We start from the raw sequence: 23,284 nt of genomic DNA on the forward strand, positions 1-23,284 counted from the left end.
TAGATGTCTTAAAGAAAAACTTCTTGAATATCATTAATATAAAATCAAGTCCTGCTTCTACCTTTTTGCATTTTGTCTCTTGTCCCTTCCTATTTTTCCTCCTTTCTACTTTGTAGTTTTGACACTTTCCCTTAAAACCTATTCTCCTTTGTCTCCTATCTGCCCCCATGGCTCTCTTTGGGTCATTTTTAATAGCATTCTGCCTCCTACCCACAGCTCGAGTGGTCTTGGCTCCTTCCTCCAGGGTCCTCTCTTGGATTCCATCACCTGCATGGCCTTACCCCCTACCCCCTTCCCCCTTCAAAGCATCCCAATAAGCTGGGGCTGACCTAGTACGTCCCTCAGCAACTTCATAAAAAATTCAGTTCTCACGGTTTGCAGTCACTGACTTCAAGGCATTTCTGACTTCAAAATCCATTCCAACGTAGCACAGGTCACGATTTGTGTGGAGGTCTGCTTCTTCTCAGCCCAAAAGCATCTGCCAATTTAATTTGCCAATATAATCAAACATCAAAATGGCATTTCAGTGCAAAGCATAATAATCCTGATGGACTGGTGGTCTGTGAGCCTGTTGAATCCAGGTTGATTCATGCCTCTAGCCACAGTAAAATGGTCATCATGACGGCGCTAGAGATACATCCCGCAAAACCAGGATTTTAGTATTTGTTTGACTAGATCTCACATTTCTTCGTAGGTAAACATGGTGTTCTTAGTTGTAACATCACCCTGTATTTTCCTTTTGGTCAAGATTCCACTTTATGTTTAATGTATTTTTATTCCACTCACCCCGGTATTTCATGCCAATAGTACATTTTGGTTCTAAATGTATGTGCTTCCTTAGTTTTCATGTTGTTCCAATAGAAATACCACAAGGATTTGCTTTTCTTCTGTTTCTCATAATGACTGGAGCAGTGGCTGCCCAATTGGGATATTCAAACCCTCCAGGTCTAGACAAGCTAAGATCTTGGACTTGCCAGAAGAAGGTCAGGGGGATCCATTTTTAGCTGGTACTGGGGCTCTCAGCATGAATAGAATTACCCAGGAAGTCTTTCACTTGTTTCAAACCCTACCATTTTTTCCCACTCAGAAAAACAGTTGCAAATATTGAAAGTTTAATGTCAAGAAAAAGTAGCAACCACTGTCTAAGCTGGTATTTTTTCCTGACTCATCTATACAACATTGCTCTTTGCTTTATGAAGTGTGTATGTGTATGTGTGTGTCTGTGTGTGTATTCAAGTGTATATCCCTGTGTGCATGTATGTGTGTTTGTTGTTATTATTTCCTGTAAGGCCCACCAGAAAGTATTACATAAACATGATGCGATTATGGTTTATCTGTTAGGTTAAAATGTAATGCTGAATCCTATATAGTTTTATGTCCTATACAGATTGCTATGCTTACCCAAATGTTATTATGTACAAATGTTATGTACAAATGTTATTATGTACAAATTGCTATGCTTATGCAAATGTTATTTATGCTAAATGTTATTTTACCACACAAAATTACCATTCTAAATTTACAGTATTCTTACCTTTAAAAAAAAGAAATTCTATGCAAGTTAGGTAATGGCCTTTTAAAATATCTCATAGTTCAGCATACCTCAGGCTTTTTAAAAATCTTTTCTATGAATAAGGACAGTTATGGGTAACAACTGATGGGGGGAAAATCCATGAATCTACCATGATAACAGTAAATATAGAAAGAAAAAAAGTTAGAAAATGACTATTTTGAAAAGTTTATTGTAAAAATTGATCCAAGTAAAAATGATCAATAATGTTAAAACCGTTGAGTAAAAACATACTGGGAGCACGATATGGATGCTGTTGCAAGCTGTCTCCTCACAGATCACTCACTGATGACCAAAAAAAATAAAAAAATAAAAAACAGTGGAAAGATCTGGTGAATTCCATCCTAACCAAGTGGTCAAAGTTATCACCAGTCATGAAACATGAGTCATTGACCCCAAATACCTCTCTGAAGCCTGAGAAGGAAACAGTTTTAGTAGTTTTTCTGCCCCCCAAAAACAGTGCATCATCTAAATCTCAGCATAAAGAAGCTATCACACAAATCCTAACTGAGGGTTTGATTGACCTGGGTTTCTTCCAAAATATCAGCATTGTGACAAAGAAAGGCTCAGCAATGTTCTGGCTTAAAGGAGTCTAAAAAGACATGGCAACTAGACCCTGAATTGAATTCCGGATTGCCAAAAATGAAATTTCTCTGAAGCATTACTATGCAAGGGTGTTGGCTGGTGACGGTCTACTAAGATCCATGAGATAATGAGCTTGTACCAGAATGCAAATCAGTTACATCACGATGTACACCGCTCAGTTCAAGGGACACTTTTGCCCAGCAACACACTGGTGGTGAAAAACTGAGTGTTGGAAAGCATTCTAGAGGAAAAACCTGTCTTGTTGCAAGCTGGCATCAAACTTCTTAGGAACTACTTCCATCTACAGACATTTCTGAAGGATAATGTTAGGACAGTTGGCTAAATTGGAATAAGAAATGTAAACTAGATGGTCATTTGTATCAGTGTTACATTTCCTAGAATGGCAATAGTGCCAGGGTTATTGAAGAGAATGTTCTTGTTTTGAGGAGACATGCTAAAATATTTCTGGGTGAAGGTTCCTGATGTCTGCAGCTAACTTCCAGATGGTTTGGTAAAAAGTGAAGCAGTGTGTGTGTGTGTGTAGAAAGAGCATGAGTGGGGCACCTGGTGGCTCAGTTGGTTAAGCCTCTAACTCCTGGTTTAGGCTCAGGTCATAGTCTGGCGGTCATGAGATCGAGCCCTGCACCGGGCTCTGTGCTCAGATTATCCCTCCCTCTTCCTCTGCTTCTCCCTCCCCTCCTGTGCCTTCTCTCTCCCTCCCTCTTTCTCTCTCTGTCAAATAAATAGATTTCAGATAGATAGATAGATATAGATATATCTCAAATCAGTCTTAAAAAAGCATGAGTGTAAATGTGGCAGAATGTTTAAAACCAACAACCACAAAGAGTACCCTCTTTTTACGCTACTCTTACAAGCTTTAGGTAGGTTGGTGATTGTTTAAATAAAATCTAGGGGAAAAAAGAATTAGAAGTGAAAGTTCCAGAGAAAGGCAGGTTTTGGCCCATGGTTGGTAACTGTGGCACCTGAGCATTAACGACGCTGGGAACAGCCTAAGACCTTGTTCCAAACACACCGTCGGAAGCGATTGGCTAACCCGGTGTCCTTATGTGCCCTGAGTCATTGCTTCCGAGGGTGGACATAATCACGGGCTTTGTGGTTTCCTTCCTTATCTGCACTCAGCCTCTGACTCAGGTCCTAGCTACTTTTATTGGGGGGAAATAAATAAATAAAACCATCTAATTTGTGCTTTCTGCTGAAAATCAGATTTCAGAGCAGGAAATGGATGCAGTGATCGCACGCAGCACTTATCAGGAGAGCAAGGAGGCCAGCTCCTCTCCTGGCTCAGGTACTATAATAGCCCGTCTTCATTCAGTGTTCAGCAGGGCTTCTCAGGAAGCTCCCCTGGGGGCCCTGCCCCATGTCGGGTTACTGGATTCTTTGTCATCATTGGGTTTGCCAGAAGTCATTGTCAACCAGATCCTGTGCTTTCTCCCAGCTGCTGTTTTTGATTTCTGCTGTTACTTAATGTGCTTTATTAAAGTTCTAATCATGCATGCTTCTTACACTATGAGATAATTTGCAAAAGTGAGTTAACAGCATTTCACGTGTTTATGTGTAATTCATCTGAAATAGCCGAGGAGGAAAAGTAATACCAATATATCGGTTGTTTGGTAGACACAGAGTGTTCTCTATCCCAAAGCCTGGGGTTTCTTCATGTGAACTAAAGATTTCCACCCAGTAAGGCAACCTTCCTTCAATAATAAGTAGATATTTTTTTAGATTTCAACTTAGGAAGGGTAACCATAGAAGCTCCCCAAATCATGATTTCCGCCTTCTTAAGTGGAAAAGTTCAGGCAGAGAAGGATTGAGATAGTAAGAATTTCCTATGAATTTCAAATGGGAAACATTGCGTCAAGTTTTAAAAGTAATGTTTCCGGTAGAATGGAAATCCAAAGGGACTCTGCAAACATGTCTCAACTCAAGATATTGCCAATGTCAAGATTGATGTCAGGAGGAAAAGGAACTGAGCTATGAGTTACTGGTTGTCAGAGGAAAAGGAAGGCATAGGATTTTTTGGCAGCCATGTAATACCCTGATTATTTGCATCTGTAATTAATATATTTAGAGTGGCCACAGCCATAATGGGCTCTTTATTCGGCCAGCTCCTTCTCCTGACCTGCCTGCGAGCTGTCCCCTCATAACCTTGGCATACCCCTGCCATCATTCATGAAAGATTTTATTAAGCTGTGAAATTCATGCACAAGATCTTTTTGCTCATGGCACATAATTTAAAGTTTTGATGCTAAATCTTTTCATCCTTCTACTGAAAACCAATATAGGTATTCAACCCTCCTCCGAGTTCCTTCGTGAGTTTCCTGAGTGTTGTTTCTCTGTTCGTTGATCCTTCAGTCCACTCAACAGATAGCACTGAATACTCCCTAGATCCAGGTGCAGTGCTGAGCACTGTGCGGTCAGATCAGTGAAGGTCTCAGTGAAGCATTACATAATTGAGGAAGGGAGACGAGGGGCATCCACTTATAATTAAATTATACTGTGTGTATGGAAATGGCAATACAAAAGACTTTCAAGATTCAGAAGTTACTTCTGACTGGGATCATCCCATCATCAGGGGCTGAAAATGGGAGTTGGGATGGAGTAGGGATCGGGTACCTATGCATATGCACCTGGTCCATCAGTGTCAGTGAAGCAAAGGGGGTGTTAATGTGTTTGGCTCCTTCTTTTGTGGATAAGAATGTAAAATATTTGCAAGGATGTGAGCTTTGCTGTTTTGACAGTCTGGTGAATTTTCTCTCCAACAGGTACCCCCTTGAAGAGTCCCTCTCTTGCAAAAAAGGTGAGTCAAGGCGCACTGCTGCCTCACTCCGCCGCTGGCTCATGAACCAATTCCTGGAGCCCTTAAGTCAGCCCTGAGGGTTTTGGCTACTTCACAGATGACAGCAACAATGCTAATTTGAGAAGATACAAAAATGGGTGTTTCTTTTATTAAATACTCAACTAAGGAAAGAATAGAGCAACAATAAAAGAACTGAGCTGCAGTTTAAGAAGCGGTTTTCAAACTGCTCCACAATAGAGGGGTCCCCAGTTGGTTTTCGGGGGGACCTGTGACTTTAAGGAGACTGGAATCTTTCCCAGCTGGCGATGGCTCAGTCCCAGTGGATCCGAGCACAGGACTCAGACTCCCCTCTTTTCTATTCCATCACTAGGCTGAACCAGTGGCTTGGAATGGCGTCCCATTTTCCTATCTCTTCCCCCAGTGTTTTTCCTGGGTTGGTTGATATATTGCTTCTGTGGCTTTTCTGGTCATCGCTAAACATTTGGCCAAAAAAAAATCTCTTAAAAACATTGTCTGGCAGCAGCTGTTGCCTTTTTCATTAGTTGTTTAATTTAGCCGTCCTAGGGTCCACGGGAGTGGGTGTCCACTCTCACCACTGCTGCAGACGGCCACGGGTGAGAACAGAGTGTTCTTGGAAAGCCGGGAATTACTGTTTCAGATAACCGCCTTCTGGCGTGCCTTCCTCCTCATCCCGCTCCGTCTCCTCCAACAGGACGCCCTGACGTCTGAAGCCGAAGCCTCCCCGTACTTTGCCCACAGCATCCCAGGCTCCCTGTCAGACTTCGTGGTGGCTGCTTCTGAGGATGAGGACCCTCCGGGCAGCGGCGGCAGCACCTCCGAGGACGGTGGCCCCCCAGCCAAAACCTCCAGTAAACAATGCTATTCTCTGACTCGGGTCCCATTGGTTTATATAGCAGGACAGTATAATGTCCGGGGGACATAAAACGGGGACCTGGAAACCATGGCTTTGGTCGCCTAGAAGCCGACTTTTTACCCTGACTAAATTCTGAATTTATTTTTGGAAAATACAGCCCCCGTCCCCCCGCTGACTGGCCCCTTGGTTCTGGGTCGAAGGGTCCAGGCTCACGTTCTGTACCCGAGTGTTGGAGATGGCTCACCTGGTCAGTGTTCAGATCTTACTTACGTAGCATCATCTTGACATTTATGGCATGAAATCAGCGTGACCACCTAACAGCCTTCTGTTTTAGGGATTTCTAGCCAAATCCCAGGTCCCTTCCCTCACCAGGCCCAAACTGAATTGATTTAAGAAGGCAGCTGAGTGAAAGATTCAGAACTCGTAAGAGATCGGTGTTGTCAAACAGTTGTTTGCTTCTAAATCTCCTTGATCACGCTCTCACTGTACTATGAGAGAATGATCTGATGCGAACCGTACTGATTCCTCCAGCTTCTGCTGGTGTGATTCGCTTTTTTTTTTCTTTTTTCTTTTCTTTTCTTTTGTTGTTTGTTTGTTTGTTTCTACTGTCTGCACCAGAACATCCCTGTCTTAGGATAGGCAGACTTGACCACTCTGGCTCTCATTTGGAACAGCTGACAAGCTTACTCCTGTCTCTGATAGAAGCTTTTTTTTTTTTTTTTTTTTTTTTTTTTTAAGATTTTGTTCATTTATTTGACAGACAGAGATCACAAGTAGTCAGAAGCAGGCAGAGAGGAAGGAAAGCGGGCTCCCTGCCGAGCAGAGAGCCCGATGAGCCTAGGATCATGACCTGAGCCTAAGGCAGAGGCTTTAACCCACTGAGCCACCCAGGCACCCCTGATAGAAGCATTTCTCTCACACGGTGGAAGCACATGTAATTCGCCATACATTTAGCAAGCCCTGGACGATTTGCTGAGCAGCACGGGCTTTCCCTGTCCCTGCTTGGAACTTACATAGATAATATAATCTCGGGCTTCCCAGTACCATGCTCTAGGAGCTTCTGTGTGCCGCACCCCTCTGCCCCCAGCCATCTCTGCAAATGAAAGAAGGGCCTCGTGTGATCAGAACGTGCAGGGGTGTGGGGCTGGCTGGTCTCCGGGCATCATCCCAAAGAGGACTTCCCAGCAACAGCATCTGGTTTGAACCCTAGCAGTGTGTTAGGCATCCTGGACGTTGAATTAAACATTTCTGTCTCTAGGCAGCATACAATCCAGAGGTTGAGGTTAAGAAAATAAATAAAATAAAACTAAGCAAACAAAAAGGGAGGCCATTAGGAAAAGGAGAGAGAGAAGCCGGCTGTCTACTGGGTGCAAATCGCAGGAGGCCATATCCTTGAATCTGGGTGGTCAGTGGCCAGAGGCTGAATGGCCAGCAGTTTTGAGGGTGGGAATGCTCCTGTGTAATGAGGGGGGATTTATAAAACAAGGCCAGACGGGAAACCCTATTCATTTGACTATTTCTTTCCCCATCCCCACAGCTCACAAGGAGCCAGGAAAACCCCGAGCCAACAGCCTTGTGACGCTAGGAAGCCAGCGGTCCTCTGGGCTCTTCCACAAGCAGGTGACGGTTGCCAGACAAGCCAGTCTTCCTGGAAGCCCGCAGCACCCCCGGAACCCGCTCCTCCGCCAGAGGAGGGTGGGCTGCTATGACACAGACGATGCTAGTGATGAGGAAGAGTTTGACGGCGAAGGGGACTGCATTTCTCTCCCGGGGACCCTTCCTGGTCCCAGCAGGCCTCTGACAGAGGTCAACTCAAGGCACACCCTGATGACCTCTTCCAAGGTCATGGGTATCAACAGCCGGGGGGAACAGCCCCAGAAAACCGTGGTCAGCAAGGCCTCCTCAGTGCCTCTCCTTGGCAGCTCACTGGACTTAGAGGAGAGTGTCCCAGAGGGCCTGGGGAACACTCCTTCCCGAGCAGCCAACCTGTTGGCCTCTGCGGAAGCCCACAGGGGTGGCCCTGGCTGCTCAGGGAGGAAGGAGCTCTCTGGATCAAAGAGTTCCCCCAAATTAGAATACAAAGCTGACACAGGCACCCAGAGTCTGGGGAACACAGATCCCCCCAGGTCTGCCCAGCAGAAGAATGACAGCCTGGGGTCCAGGCACAAACCAGTGGCCAGAGTCAGCCCACATCACAAAAGGCCCGAGGCTGACGCCAGGCCCAGCACCTCGGAGACGGTGCATCTGACCGCTGGAGCCGACGTCCCCTGTGTCCGGGCCACTTCCAGCAAAGAGACCAGGCCTGGTTTTCATCCAGGGGGAACGGCGGAAAAGGTAACTGATCTCCTCTTCATAACTTGGGACCTGAGTCACTACCCTGTGAGTGAGGATGGGGTGTGTGAGAGCGTGACCCGCCTGGAAGAGGGTCAGTGGCTGGCGGCTTCTCTTGCCGCGGTCATTCGTTGCCGTCCACGGGCTGCTCGGGAGCCTGCCTGCGTATCAGCAGGGAGGTGGGGGCCCATGCCCAGGGATCCGGTCATCGATCAGCCTGCCGGGCGATGAAATCACTCTCTTGCCTGGACACGGGGCCATGGTGGATGAGGGAAGGGGGGCGGGAGACTGGCGAAGAGCACCGGCTCTGCTCCGCTGGCGGGTGGGGGACCACGGAGGCAAGTTTTGGACCCAGATCGTCTCCCAGACCTGGGCTGACCATCAAACACAGCCTAACAGTGCTTCCCTCCAGTTGATGAGGTTCTGAGCGACCCTTCTCTCTCCCAGACTTTGGGGATGATGTGGAATGATTCTCACCCTCGTTGTGAGAATCACATGAAATAATGGGCACGCTAGAAACCAATCACACGCTGGGCCGCCTGGCTGGCTCAGTTGGGAGCGTGTGACTCTCAATCTCGGGGTTTTAAGTGTGAGCCCCATATTGGGTGTAGAGATTACTTACATATAAAAATCTTAAAAAAAGAAACTTATAACGCACCACTTTAGATGCAAGTCAGTATTATTTATGTTACAGCTTTATTGCACATATGCTACAACGATGTAGAATTGTCAAATTGCTCATTTGTAATCAGTAAACTTCCACTTAAGCAAGGAGAGTGTGAGAGAAACGAATGTTGTTTACGATCTCAACATAAATAGTTTCTCTCTGAGGTGATTGTAAGGCCGTGTTTATAAAGATGCGTGTTCGAGTGCTTTATACAAACATACGTGTAAACAGACCCAGAAAATATGAAGTCATAAAAACTGTATTAGGCAGAAGGGATTTTTGTTAACTGTATAGAAAAAGTAGAAACATCCATCCTTCTTCATCCTCCTAAAAAGTGTTATTGGTTCCAACTAGCATATGTTCTTTTCTTCTTTTTTTTTTTTTTTAAGATTTTGTTTATTTATTTGAGAGAGGGGGAGAGCGCAAGCAGGGGGAGGAGCAGAGGCAGAAGCAGGTCTCCCGCTGAGCAGGGAGCCTCATGCGGGGCTCAATCCCAGGACCCTCAGATCATAACCTGAGCTGAAGGCAGAGGTTAACCAACTGAGCCACCCAGGCCCCCCCCTACCATACGTGTTTTAAAATGCAAAGTTAATAGGTTTCAAAAAGTATCCTCAGCCCGTTTTGGATATCTATATAAATCAGGGGTTTTATTCATGATAGCTTATATAGAGCTTTTGTCATTGTGAATGAGTATTCCCAATAAGAATTTCGAGATGCATTTAAAACTTTTGCACAAAAGTTTAACTCTTCTTGGTTGTCTTCTACTGTTTTCATTGAATACTTTTTAAATTGAGACCAACGTCATATAAGAAGATTAAACATTTTAAAATACAGTTCCGCTCTCTCCTCTGCTGCCACCTTTGGGCCACTTTCTGACTACTTAACTCAGAGGGTGAATTTTAAATAAAGCTGATATAACTTCATAGTGAATTTTCTCTTTTTATAGTAGGTTTTAGATAGAAGAAAGGTAGATAAAATAATTGACACTTGGCTAAAGTGAAATTTTGAAATATTAAATGTGAATTTCATTTATTCAGATAAGTCCTAACCCTAAGTGCTAAACTGAGGAGCTGCTCTTATAGTCTTGGATATCATTAAGCGAGTATAAAGACAATAATGTCTTACATCTAGAAAGCCTTTTGTGGGCTGCATGTGGTTTCTATAATGGTTCACTTAATCCTCTTTTATTTAAAACTCTATGAGGGTGCCTGGGTGGGTCAGTTGGTTAATGTCCGACTCTTGATTTTGGCTCAGGTCATGATTTCAGGATCGTGGGATCAAACCCCGGGTCAGGCCCTGTGCTGTTCGTGGAGCCTGCTTAAGAGTCTCTGTCTCCCTCCAACCCTCCCTCACTGTACGTGTGCTCGCTCTTTCTTTCTCAAAAAAAATTAAATAAATAAATAAAGTAAAAAAATAATAAAATAAAACGCTATGAGTTAGACAGGGCAAGTCTTTTTTTTTTTTTAACATATAATGTATTATTTGCTTCAGGGGTACAGGTCTGTGGATCATCACTCTTACACAATTGACAGCACTCGCCGTAACATATACCTCCCCACTGTCCATAATCCAACCACCCTATCCCGCCCCTGCCACACCCAGCAATGCTCAATTTGTTTCTTGAGATTAAGAGTCTCTTATGGTTTGTCTCCCTCCTGATCCCATCTTGTTTCATTTTTTCCCCTCCTTGCCCCCTGCAACCCCCTGCTCTGCCTCCAAAATTCCTCATATCGGAGAGATCATATGATAATTATCTTTCTCTGAATGACTTATTTCATTTAGCATAATACCCTCTAGCTCCATCCACATCATTGCAAAGGGCAAGATTTCATTTTTGATGGCTGCATAGTATTCCATTGTATATATGTACCACGTCTTCTTTATCCATTCATCTGTTGATGCACATCTAGGCTCTTTCCATAGTTTAGCAATTATGGATATTGCTGCTATGAATATTTGGGCCCATGTACCCCTTAGGATCACTACATTCGTATCTTTAGGGTAAATACCCAGTAGTGTGATTGCTAGGTTGTAGGGTAGCTCTACTTTTAACTTTTTGAGGAACCTCCCTGCTGTTTTCCAGAGTGGCTGCACCAGCTTGCATTCCCACCAAAAGTGTAGGAGGATTCCCCTTTCTCCACATCTGTGCGAACATTTGTTGTTCCCTGACTTGTTAATTGTAATCATTCTGACTGGTGTGAGGTGGTATCTCACTGTGGTTTTGATTTGTATTTCCCTGATGCTGAGTGTTGTTGAGCACTTTTTCATGTAGACAGGGCAAGTCTTATCTCCATTTTGTCCCCAGTTTTTTAAAGATTTATTTATTTATTTATTTATTTATTTGACAGATCACAAGTAGGCAGAGAGGCAGGCAGAGAGAGGAGGAAGCAGGTTCCCTGCTAAGCAGAGAGCCCGATGTGGGGCTCGATCCCAGGACCCTGAGACCATGACTTGAGCCAAAGGCAGAGGCTTTAACCCACTGAGCCATCGAGGCGCGCCTGTCCCCAGTTTTTTGACTGTGGTAAAATACACCTAACAAAAGCATGCAGTTCAGGGGCAAACATTCATAATGTGCAATATCACCGCCATCTCCAGAAAACTCTGTGCCCGTCCTACAGTAACCCTCCATTCCCTCCCACCAGCCCCCAGAAACCACCACTCCACTGTCTCTCTGATGTCAGCAACTCCTAGTACCTCATCTAAATGGAATCAGACAGTCTGTGTCTTTCTGTGACTGGCTTCCTTCACTTCCCATAATGTTCTCCAGGCTCATCCCGACTGTAGCATGTGTCAGAACTTCCTTCCTTTCTAAAGCTGAGTAATATTCCATCATAGGTCCGTTCCACATTTTGCTTGTCCATTCATCTCTCAATGGATACTTGAACTGCTTCCACATTTTAGCTATTGCAGACAGTGCTGCCATCAACACGGGAGTACACATATCTCTTAGAGAACCTGCTTTCGATTCTTCTGGGTCTATACCCAGAAATGTGATATCTGGATCGTATGGTATCTCTATTTCTTATTTTTTTGAGGAATGTCTGTACTGTTTTCCGTAGGGGCTGCACCATTTCCCATTCCTGCCAGCAACGCACGCAGGTCCCTTTCCTCTCCATCCCCGCCAACACCTGTTATTTCCGTTTTGGGTCACAGCCACCCTTGCGGGTGATTCTCCACGTGATTCTGATTTGCATTTCCCTGATCACCCTCATTTCAAAGTTGAGAAAACCGAGGCTTAGGCAGAGTGACAAGACCGTGTAATTTCTAGCGGCCTTACCCCCAGAATCTCGGAAATTTCTTAAAGCAGAGCTTTCGTGTGTGATGTCTTAGGGCGCAGGAAACCTGAAAGCTGTCAACAGTGACTTGTGGTTGTCATTGTGTCAGGAACCTCTGGGGAAGCTGTCCATCATCGGCGATGAGCATGTCCCTGCCAGCTGGGAGCCTGCTGCTGCCCTGTCCCACCCAGATGCCAGCCGCTGCCCAGAGAACCTGCTCGAAGCTGCACCAGAGCAGGGTCAACAACCCAGGACAGGTAGGATTATTTCATTGCTTGTTAAGCTTCAAGATGGGAGAGCAGCCCTTACCCTAATAAAAATGTTACATGTGGAGAAATTTGAGGGGGGAAAAAAAACCCTCTTCCACAGATTAGTGATATTTACAAGCTGCCTGCATTTAACTTTACTAGATCATCATGCCTGAACTCATAGTTTTAATTCCACATCAGAGTGGTCCATTTCCAGCCACTTGACACTCCTTACTCTTTTGTGATGGGTGCCTTCATGAATGAGACATAAGATGACATAGAGGAGTTCCTGCCCTTCAGAATTTCAATACTCGGCTCACGTGAAATCAAATGCACTGAGAAATATTTTTTACTTCCTGCATCTGCAGAATATAATGTTTGAGCGGCATGCAGAGAGGTCAGTAAGATGCTTTTGGCCTGGGTGACTGGTGCTGGCCCCAGCCAGCCGTCCTGAGCACTAATGCGTCTGCCTCGGCACCTCTGTGACCGACTCTAGCTAGGAAACCGCACCCACGTCTGCCGTGGCCTTCCGCACCTGCAACATCGTTTGCAAAGGCTGCCAGGCCCTCTTCCCCTTCGTGTGCCGTAAGTGAGTCATTGTCCTTCCCATGATGAGATTGGGGAAGGCGGTGACATCGAGAACTGCTTCTGTGTCACGTAACCTCCGTCAAAAACGCTCTTCAGTTACACACTTTGCAATAAAGTCAAATTGTTAATAAAAATTTAGGGTTTGCTCAGCAAGTAGATCCGAAGCTAGAGAATAACCTTCACATCCCCTCCTTTTGTCTCGTTGTGACTGTTCCCCATGGCTGGCACCAGCAGAAGCAGGAAAGTCATTCTGAAGGGAATTCAAACGGTTGAGCAGAGGACAGGAGCCCAGAGATTCAAGTCTTGGCATGTCCCTCACCTTTCATGGGGGCCGGGGGAAGTTATATACAGTCTCCGCAGAGGTCTTGATGGGCCTACCTTGCTGTGGCCAGGTGCTGTCTACACAGAGGTCATGCAGTCAGGGTTTAGGAGTAGGCTATGGGACTGACTTCCCAGGTGACCCCTGGCTGTACACTCTGCGGTCCTGCACCCGTTGCTAAGCCACGCTGTGCCTCAGTTCCCTACTGTTCCAAAGCAGAGGGAGACCAGACCCACCTCATGGTGTTGGGAGGAAAACTAAGTGCATGAGAAACTTGTAGCACAGTGTTAATAATTAGTCCTTCATTGTTGACACAGGGACTTCAGGAGGGGAAAGGCATATGCAATTAAGATGACTAGCGTGGGAGATGAGGAAGGAGTGTAACATTTGGGTAGACAGTCTTCTCAAAGCAGGTGCTTCCATTGTGACTGCATCACTATAACTCCTGGTTCCTAAGAAAATAGCAAATTTACTGTTTTCTCTTATGCCAGTTTCCCCTGATTATCCGATGCCATGGGCCAGAGGCACACAGATTAGCCTGAGGGTGTACAGAGCCTTGCAAGGAGGTACCCCCAGGACAGAGGCTCTCCGGGACCCACCTCCTGGAATAACCATGTCCTGCCGTCCCTGGCATCGGCACCTTTCCCTGCACCCGTCCCATCACATGCCCTTTTCTCCCTGCTTTCATTCCATTTTCTTCATCTTCCTCCTCATCACTGTGTGGCCACCTCTTCACCTGGGACCCCTGTCAGGTCCCACCCCTTTTGTCCCCGCTTCCCAGGTCATGTGGCCTCGCAGTTCTCCCGGGCCTCTGAACACACCCAAGACCCGGTTCAGGCGCAGGGCCAGCTTGCATCCTTCTGCAGCTCCCCTGTGTCTTCCCAAGTCAGCCTCCTCTCTCCTCTCCTGCACTGAGCCGCAAGTCCCCACACCCTGAGGCCAAACCCACGGAGAGCAGCAACCCGGAGACCCCAGACCTCCGCGGAATGAACCACAAAGTGAAAGGATGAAAGAACCTGACTCCTGAGGCTTTTGCCATCAGAGCAGATGGTGTCAAGAGACCGAGTGAAGGATTTCTGATGTCCCCATCCTTGAAGATAACCAAGGGAGAAAGGGGCAGAAACAGAGCTTTATCCTGCCAGCCAGTCTGAGGGGCTTCAGAGCACCGCGCGCAGGGTAGAATTTGGTAGATGTGAGTGCTCTGTGATTTTAGAGGCAAGAACAGAACAACGGGAAGGCTACATTTAGGTTGTGGAAGGTCTTTCTGGGGAAAAAAAAAAAAAAAAAAAAGATTAAGTTTTCCTTTTTTTTTTTTTTAATAGTTTTTCTATTTTCTCACATTTTCCCCTGTCTCCCCCCGACCCCCCACCTTTCCTTTATATTCTCACCCCAGGACTGGTGGGTCCCCCAGACCTCGTCCCTACCCCAGGGCAGAAGTGGGCAGCTCATCCTGACCCCAGCAAGACCTCCGTGGACACAGGGCAAGCCAGGCGGCCTGAGGACCCCAGAGAGCCAGTGGCACCCAGGGTTCCTGAGTCTGAGGACAGATGTCAAGTGGGACCCGGCCCGGAGCGCAGCTCATCCCCCAAGAAGACGGCAGCGGCTCGGCATGACTTCAGCAACCCTCCAGCAGCCCCAGAAGCCAGCTCGCCCAGGAAGGCAGCTGCCCTCGGGGGAGGACCTGAGGCAGAGCGAGCATCTCCAGCGGGCACCGCCCTGTCTCGAGACCTCACGTCCCCCGAGGAGAGACCCAGAGTTCCCGGCAACCACAGCAAGGCTCCACAGACAACAGCAGTCCTCGTGCCCGAAAGCTCCCGGGGCTCTGCTCTGCTCAAGGGAACAGACTCTGGGTCCGAGAGGGCCCCGCAGGCCAGCCCCACCCTGCCGTCTCCCGCGGACAAGGCTGGCGGGGGGTGTGGCAGTGTCTCGGGCCACTGCTGCCCCAGGGAACGCGGGGGCAGTCCGGTGACCGACATCGACAAACTCATCAAGGAGCTGGATACATCAGAACCAAGACTCCGGTCTCCTCACGGAGGGGACCAGCTGACTCCAGAGGGACATTCTCAGGGCCAGCCTCCAGCAGGAGCGGGAAGCGGAGGTTCCCGCCCTGCCGAGCCAGTCCTGGGCAGCCAGACCCCCACCCCGGGGAGGACCTGGGCAGCTGCTGGCCAGCCCCCTCACCCACACTGGGCCTCCCAGCCTTCCGTTTTGGATTCCATTAATCCCGACAAACATTTTACTGTGAACAAAAACTTCCTGAGCAACTACTCTAGAAATTTCAGCAGTTTTCATGAAGACAGCATGTCCCTGTCAGGGCTCGGCGACAGCACAGAGCCATCCCTCTCATCCATGTATGGTGACGCAGAGGACTCGTCTTCTGACCCGGAATCGCTCAGCGAAGCCCCACGAGCTTCCAGCGGGGACAACTGGTCACCTCCTCGTTCTCGCCGCTCTTCTCACAAGGAAAACACTACCGAGTCTGAGGAGGAGCAAATCGAGATTTGTTCTCCAGATGGTTCCCCCCACGCCCCCTCAGCTACTGCTCCCGCCCCCGCCCAGCCTGCACCCTGCCCGGTGCCAGCCAGAGTGCTGCGGCTGAAGCACAGCGCGCTCCGGCAGGTGGTGGGAAACCCGCGCGAGAGAGCGTCCTTTGTCCCTGGCACCTCCTGCCCTTCGATTCCGGACTCTTCCCAGCCGTTTTCTCTCTTGGATACAAGCTCTCGGGAGCATGAGCTTCATGCAGACCGAAGGCCGTCACAGGACCCCAGGCCCTCATGTGAAGAAGAAACCCTGCAAGACCCCCGCGCGGGCTCCGCTGTGGAGAGCGGCCGGCCCCCTAAGGCCCCCGGTCATTTCCACAGCCTTCCGGTCACTCTCCGCAGTCTGAACGTGGTCAACGGTCTAGAACATGACCTGCTCGGTGACAAAACCCCCCATAAAAAACAAGACACAAATGTCAGTGACGCTGAAAATCCATCCCCCTTCAGCACGGATGTCCCTAAGAATGGAGAATCCGTTTTGACGACTCTGCACATCTCCGAAAGTCAGGACGTGGATGACCCACTCCAGAAACCAAAAATGATCTCCCGGAGGCCCATCATGGCCTGGTTTAAAGAAATAAACAAAAATAACCACGGCTCAGCCGCACAGGGCAAAACGGAAAAGGAGCAGCCCGTGGTGCCCGCCAGGAGTCCTGACTCCAAAAGTCAGGGGTCGAGTTCCTGCCACAAAAAGGGGGTTGCTGGGCTTCAGAGCCCCCCACAGCTGAAAGTGAGCCTGGAAAATAAAGACCCACCTAAAAAGGGTTCTGTGGAAACACCGTTAAACAACGGTCAGAAACCCAAGTCCGGCCCTAAGCTGAAGAGACTGAGCATCAAAAGCAAGAGCAAGGTCACTTCGGAGGCCCCTGTTGCTCCTGGGGCCAAGGCCAGTGGGATGGACCCCAGGAAACCCCTCATTTCGCCCCAGACCTCCGACAGAGCGCTTCCCAAGGGAGCAGCCCCCCGGTTCCACACCACCGAGCTGGAGGAGCCGGAGAAGAGCGCCACAGCAGCCCCCAGGCCCCCCCAGTGCGTGCTGGAGAGCAGGCCGCCTGCTGCCTCGGGGTCGCCGAAGCCCCCCGCGGCCGAAACAAGCGTCCCAGCCTCCGTTTCGCCCCACACCTCCCCCAGGACCCTTCCTGAGCAAGACGCATGCTGTAGATCGCAGGCGGCTTTCCACCCCGAGCCCGATGGCCCTTACGCAGCCGCCCCTGGGTCTCCGCGGTGCAGCCCGGAGAGCAGGGCACCCGCTGCGGCCTTGGGGAGCAGCGCGTCCCCAGCCGCCCGCGGGCAGGACGTCCCGCCTCCAGGGCCAAGCACGAGGCGCGGGTCCAGCCAGACGGATCCAGCGCCGCAGGCAGCCCAACCAGGGGTGACTTGCGACAGAGGAAGCAAAATAGTTGCTGGCGATCCCCTAGAGAGAACCAACCAGCTGAAAATAGTGGAAATCTCTTGTGAGAGAATGCCAAAGAATGGCTGCAGTGACAAGCCTGCTGAGAGTGACAGACTAGGAGGGTTCTGGGCCCAGAGCAACTGTCAGGACAAGAGTGAAATTAGACCCTGTCACCAGTACCTGGAGCCGTCCGCACATCAGCCACCATCGTTCCCATCTCGTGCCTCCCAGGTGGAGCCGGAAAGCCAGCGACCATTCGGCGTGGCAAAACTGGCCTCTTCCTCCTCCTCCCCACAACTCCCTGCGAAAAAGGCCGATTCCTCCCAGGCGAAGGCAAGCCAGGTGTCAGGCTCCCTAGGGATGCCCAGGAATGGTGCAGCAGGGGGCCCCGCACCAGAGGACCATCCGTACTTCACACCAAGGCCAGCGACCAGGACCTACTCCATGCCCGCCCAGTTTTCAAGCCATTTTGGCCGGGAGGGGCATGGCCTGCCCAGCCCAGGTCGCTCGCATCGGGACAGCCAGATCCTTGCGACAAGTGGGGGCCTCCCTGAGGCCAAGGCATCCAGAGGCATTGTCCTTGGCCTGGCTAACGGACAGGGCATGTATAGCGTAAAGCCCCTTCTGGAGACATCGAGGAACCTTCCGACCACCAATGAAGGGGATGTCCTCTCAGTGCAAGAAAGGAGCTCTCTAGTCACAGACAAAATCAAAGTCACCAGAAGACATTACTACCCTGAGCAGAACTATGAATCTACCTCATTTTTCTCTGTGAAGCAGAGGATCAAGTCTTTTGAGAACCTGGCCAATTCGGACCGGCTGGTGGCCAAGTCTGGGGCGTCCCCCTTTTTGTCAGTAAGCTCTAAGCCTCCCATTGGGAGACGGTCATCTGGCAGCATTGTTTCGGGGGGCCTCAGCCACCCTGTTGACGTGACAGCAAGATCACTGAGACGCAGCCTGAGTTCCTGCAGCGAAAGCCAAAGTGAAGCCAGCACCCTCATCCCCCAAATGAGCAAGTCCCCGTCCAGCATGATGCTGACGGTCTCCCGGCAGAACCCAGCAGAGGCTGGGAACAAGGCCGCCGACCTGGACCCAAAGAAATCACGCGGTCCTTCTGGAATTCCCACCCACCCTGTGACTCCAGCCTCTCCCAGCAAGAGGAACAAGTCCTCCGTGCGCCACACCCAGCCGTCGCCCCTGTCCCGCTCCAAGCTCCAGGAGCTGCGTGCCCTGAGCATGCCAGACCTGGACAAGCTCTGCAGCGAGGATTTCCCGGCAGGGCCCACTGCCGGGCTCTTCAAAACCGAGCTGGAAATCGTCCCCAGGAGGTCGCTTGGCTCTCCCGCTGGAGGCCTCAGTGGATCCACCGCCCTTTCATGCCCCATGAAGCCAGGGGATGGGGCCTGTCCAGGAAGAAGCAGCCCTAAAGCCAGTGAGCCTGAGGGACCCAGTGCAGCCCATCATGTGGGTGAAACCACCTGGGATCTGCCTTCTGGAAAAGGCTGGTCGGTCAAGTAAGCATCTGCCTCTCCCCTTTTGTTCAAATAAACGTTTTAAAAAGAATTACGAACTAGCTTTAGGTTTATAGGAAGTTGCAGAGAGAACGCAGAGAGCTCCTGTGAAGAACCCCTCACCCAGCGCCTCCCGATGTGAACATCTGACGTAATCATGGTTCAGTTGGCAAAAGGAGTTAACACTGGCAGAACACGATGAACTAAACTACAGACTTCATTCTGATATCACCAAACAAATTTCACTAACATCCTTTTTCTCTTCCAGGATGCCACACTACGTTTAGCCCCTTTGTTTCTAATGTCAATACTAGAACACACAGTGCCTGCAGAGAAAGTCTTTGCCAGATTGTAGCCCAGGAGAGGAGCCTGGAAGGGACTTGGCACCTACCACACACCTCGGGGGAGAACCTGGGCCTTTGAAGGTGACCAGAGTTCAGCAGAAAATTTCTAACATATTTTAAAGAATATTTTTTAGTGTGTCAGAAATTTTCTTCTAAGCTCCAGGATTGGTTCCCTAACATTCTGGAGGGATCCCAGAAACCATAGTCCTTCCCCCGAGCTGTTGGCTGCGAATAAGTTCCTGTTAGAGCTCTCAGGATTCCCCCTTGGTTTGCACGACAAGTTGTTAGGACCGAAAGAGAGCATGATTTGGTAGAAAGGAGATCTTTTGAAATATGTCCTTATGAAATGGAAAAATCGCTTTTTTTCTTTAATGTTCTTCAAATATATTTATATTCTTTAGTTTGGATCAGCTTCTCATCTCAGCGGGGGACCAGCAAAGAGTGCAGTCTGTTCTGTCATCAGTGGGGTCCCCATCGACCGTCCTCACTCTCATTCAGGAAGCGAAAGCACAATCAGAGGTGAGCGAAACCCGACAAGCGGGGGCGAGGGAGCGGCGGCCGCGCGCATGCGCACTCAGACTGGGCCCCCCGCGAGCCCCGAGAGCCCCGGGGACCCGCCGCAGGTCAGGTCGGTGCCGGGAGCTCTTCCACGGGGTCTGACTGCGGTCTCCCTCCGCGGCTCGCTCCTCGAGCTAGGTAGGCCTTGTGGAATCCCCGCGCAGCTGCTGGTGTGACTCCCCAGGACTGACGAGCTGCCTTCCTCACCCCCCGCGTCTGGAGTGTGTCCCCCGAGGCTCCTCAGAACGGAACTCGGGGCTTGGAGACGGGAGGGAAGGACCGCAAGCACGTCTCTGGACCTCAGCTCCTTGTCAAGGGAGCCACCTGCTGGGGACGCGGGTTAGCGCGTGTGGGGAGCCCGGCCTACCGGCCCGGCCGGCAGCCCGGGCGCTTCTGAAGCCTGGGGTTCGAGACACGGTGGTCCTGACAGATGAGGTCCTTCAACAAACCGAAGCCATGGGTTCATATCTAGAATATGTCGCTGAAGAACATTAATTTCTCAGGACGACCCATAGAGATTTGAGCCCTAATAAATAGTTGTTTAGAGGGGAAAAAAAGTAACTATGAACAAATCTTCTCGACTGGTAATAGACCTGGTTCTCTGATAAGTCCTAGAACACTGTTCCAGAAATTCTCATATTACCCAGGAGGGCTGTGCTGTTGGCATCTACTGAGGAGTGAACCAGGATGGGGAGGAGACCGGTGGCCCTGAGCTTATCTATACTCCCGCTGGTCCTCCGCCCACTGGTTTGGGTCTGTGCAGTGAACCTCGAGACACCCAGCATTTTCACTTTCAGTAAAAGGGACTCGTCTGTCATCTCCCTTCTTCCTTCAACCTGTGACAATAAGCACGCGTCGCCCGCCTGCAAGTCTTGTTCTGGCATTTCCAATCCAGGTGGCACGGTGGGATCACGGTTCGCTGGGTCCCTTTTCCTCCAGACTAAATGACAGTGGTCGAGGAAATGGAGGAGAAAAGCAAAAGGTCTCAACCAGCTCACAAACGGGATGCCGTTTTCAGGGACCACAAACAAAAGGGGAGACTCTTTATGTGGACAGAATGCCAAGTGCCACCAGGAGGGGTGGGGGGCATCCTCTGGGGCCTCCCACCTCCCCTTTCACCCGGCTCTGGTTCCACACTTCGCAGGAGACCATACTGTGGTTTGCTGTGGAAGGGCAATCCGGCCTGGGTCAGAACACGGCTTTTCCCCCTTATAATCCTGCAGTCTTCACTTGCTTTCACGTGAGCAGAGATGTGCTCAGGCTACCAACCCCAGAAGTTTCCTGCTTGCTTTTGTACTGAGTGTGCTTTGTGGGGACGCTAAAAAATGGAACCGGGCACAGCAATTCCCGCGGCTTCCTAATGGGGGCGCTGTGAGAGATCAGAGGCAGAAAATCAGTTGGACCCCTCTGACCCCAGCACACCCAAACCTTGGGGAGCTCTCAGTGCGTGTAGCTTCCCTGATGCTGTGCTGAGCTACTTAGAGATGAGATTTGGCCTGATAGCTTATAGAACACTCATATCTTTAAACAGGAATAGAAAATAAATCTGAATAAATTAAAATTTTGGTGTCATGTCCTGGAATGCAAGAGAATTCCATTTTCAAATATTGTCTTTGCTCCCATAAAGGCATTTAAGTATCTGAGAAGTACTATTTTAGTATCAAGCATCACCTCCCAGAAGCTACACAGAAGTCATTGACCGGACCACATGCTCCCATTTTCACTGAGAAAGCCTGGTCTCATTCCCTCCACTGAACAGGGTCTGACTGCAGAAACGGCTGGACTTCGCCGTCAGTCTGCGCGATATTCTAGTGTCCACCTGTGGGGATTTGGGTTGAATGAACTTCTTTCAGGAGGTGTAAAATGCTTGGGGTTGCACTTTAGCACACACTAATAGGACTGAACTCTTTTTCTTTTAAATACTGGGTTCCCTCCCTAGCACACTATGGAGATGGTTCTCTCTGTTCAGTGTTTTCACTCTTTCTCATCAAAGCAAGCCTGACGGGTTATTATTATTAGATTATTTTCTCTTGCTGGACTGGGAACACCTTGAACTGACAGATTGTGTATCACCTCGTGGGGAACCTAGAAATGCAGACCTTTAAGATGGTGCTTCATCAGATAGTGTGTGAGTGAAGGAAATCACCATTCAGAATAATTAGCCCAACTCAGTTATCTGAAGTATTTTATTTCTAAGTTTTTTTTTTTTGTTTTTTTTTTTTGTTTTTTTTTTTTTTTTGGTGCTTGAAACATAGGACAGTCTTTTGCTACTTAACCCTAGGACACTACTAGGAATGTTCTAGTCTCAATAAGAGTTGCTAGTTTTAAGGTAGTTCATATGTTTTAACATATTTTGTATTTTATGATAGTTCCTTACCTGCACCTGAAATCCAGTGAACTGAACATGGCAGGGCAAGGACATAAATCAGTGGCCTCAGTGTCTCTCATCCTGCCTCCTCTTGGCACTACTTCTCTCTGTTCTTGTTGACATGGGCTTGGCTTGACTGTAGACGTAAACAGCTGTGCGATAAAGAATCCCCTTCGTGATCAGATGACGTGCTCTGCTCAGATTTGGGAAGGCATACTCCGGTGCCTGGAAGAGCTCCTAAATTGTCCGCTGCTCTTGCACCATCCTAGTTCATGTCCACCCTGTGGGCCCGCAGCTACAGGGTGTTCCTCAAAACACCTTCCTGTCAGCACCACCCAGGAGGGGTGCAGGACACTTGAGATGAAGCTCCTCCCATTCCAGTGTTGTGCGAAAGCTCCCAAGTAACCACCGGGTTTGTGCTGAGCAGCTCGACGGCCCTGCACCAGGACTCACTCCATCAGAGCTTCCTAACCCTTGGCGCAAGGAACAGACAGCCATCTCGAACAACACAGGTCCACTTATGCACCAGATTTTTACAGAATTATTAATGTTTCTCCTATGATTTTCCTTCTTTTTTTTTTTTAAAGATTTTATTTATATTTGCCAGAGAGAGAGAGATCAATCACAAGCAGGGGGAACAGCAAGCAGAGGGAGAAGCAGACTCCTCACTGAGCAGAGAGCCCGATGTGGGCTTGATCCCAGAACCCCGGGATGATGAGCTGAACCGCAGGCAGACGCTTAGCCCACTGAGCCACCCAGGCACCCCTTCCTTATGATTTTCTTAATCACCTTTTTCTCTAGCTTTATACAACACAGAAAACATGTACAACATGCATTAACCAGCTGTTTCTGTTCTGAGTAAGGCTTCCAGTCAACGGCATGCTATTAGTGGTTAAGTTTTAGGGTCGGCATTCTCTGCAGATTTGATGGAGCAGAGGTCGGTGAGCCGCCCCCTGGGTTATTCAGAGGTCAACTGGACTTTTTTCTGTTTCTTTTTACTAGAATAAAGAAGATGTTTGCTTCATAGTCTTGAATAAAAAAGAAGGCTCAGGTCTGGGATTCACTGTGGCAGGAGGGACAGATGTGGAGCCAAAATCAATTGTGGTAAGTGACCACATCAAGATGCTCTCTGGGAGGTCACTCCTGATGCAGCCTCAGAGGTGACAAGGACAAAATCCTGTCCGTGTGTTCAAAGAACGCTGGTGTTTGTTTCCTCCTAATAGAGCAAAAATGGAAAAGTAGGGGACAGACATTACTAGCCACTGGCACAGATACACATATTTACCACAGAGTGACCT

The 23,284-nt window shown here is 48.9% G+C and overlaps 1 protein-coding gene across 9 annotated transcripts in view; it reads left to right on the forward strand.

Annotated features, from left to right (window-relative positions):
- Window positions 1-23,284, forward strand: part of PDZD2 (PDZ domain containing 2) — a 355,674-nt gene that overhangs the window by 324,666 nt on the left and 7,724 nt on the right. For all 9 annotated transcript variants that reach the window (XM_059173721.1, XM_059173722.1, XM_059173719.1 and 6 more), the window contains 8 exons: window positions 3,380-3,461; window positions 4,936-4,970; window positions 5,683-5,839; window positions 7,382-8,178; window positions 12,227-12,374; window positions 14,666-18,719; window positions 19,462-19,579; window positions 22,989-23,090. In XM_059173721.1, the coding sequence (XP_059029704.1) occupies window positions 3,380-3,461; window positions 4,936-4,970; window positions 5,683-5,839; window positions 7,382-8,178; window positions 12,227-12,374; window positions 14,666-18,719; window positions 19,462-19,579; window positions 22,989-23,090 (5,493 nt within the window). The remainder of the gene's footprint in view (window positions 1-3,379; window positions 3,462-4,935; window positions 4,971-5,682; window positions 5,840-7,381; window positions 8,179-12,226; window positions 12,375-14,665; window positions 18,720-19,461; window positions 19,580-22,988; window positions 23,091-23,284) is intronic.

The sequence above is a fragment of the Mustela lutreola genome, chromosome 5 (assembly GCF_030435805.1).
Source record: "Mustela lutreola isolate mMusLut2 chromosome 5, mMusLut2.pri, whole genome shotgun sequence".
NCBI classification, from domain to species: Eukaryota; Metazoa; Chordata; class Mammalia; order Carnivora; family Mustelidae; genus Mustela; species Mustela lutreola.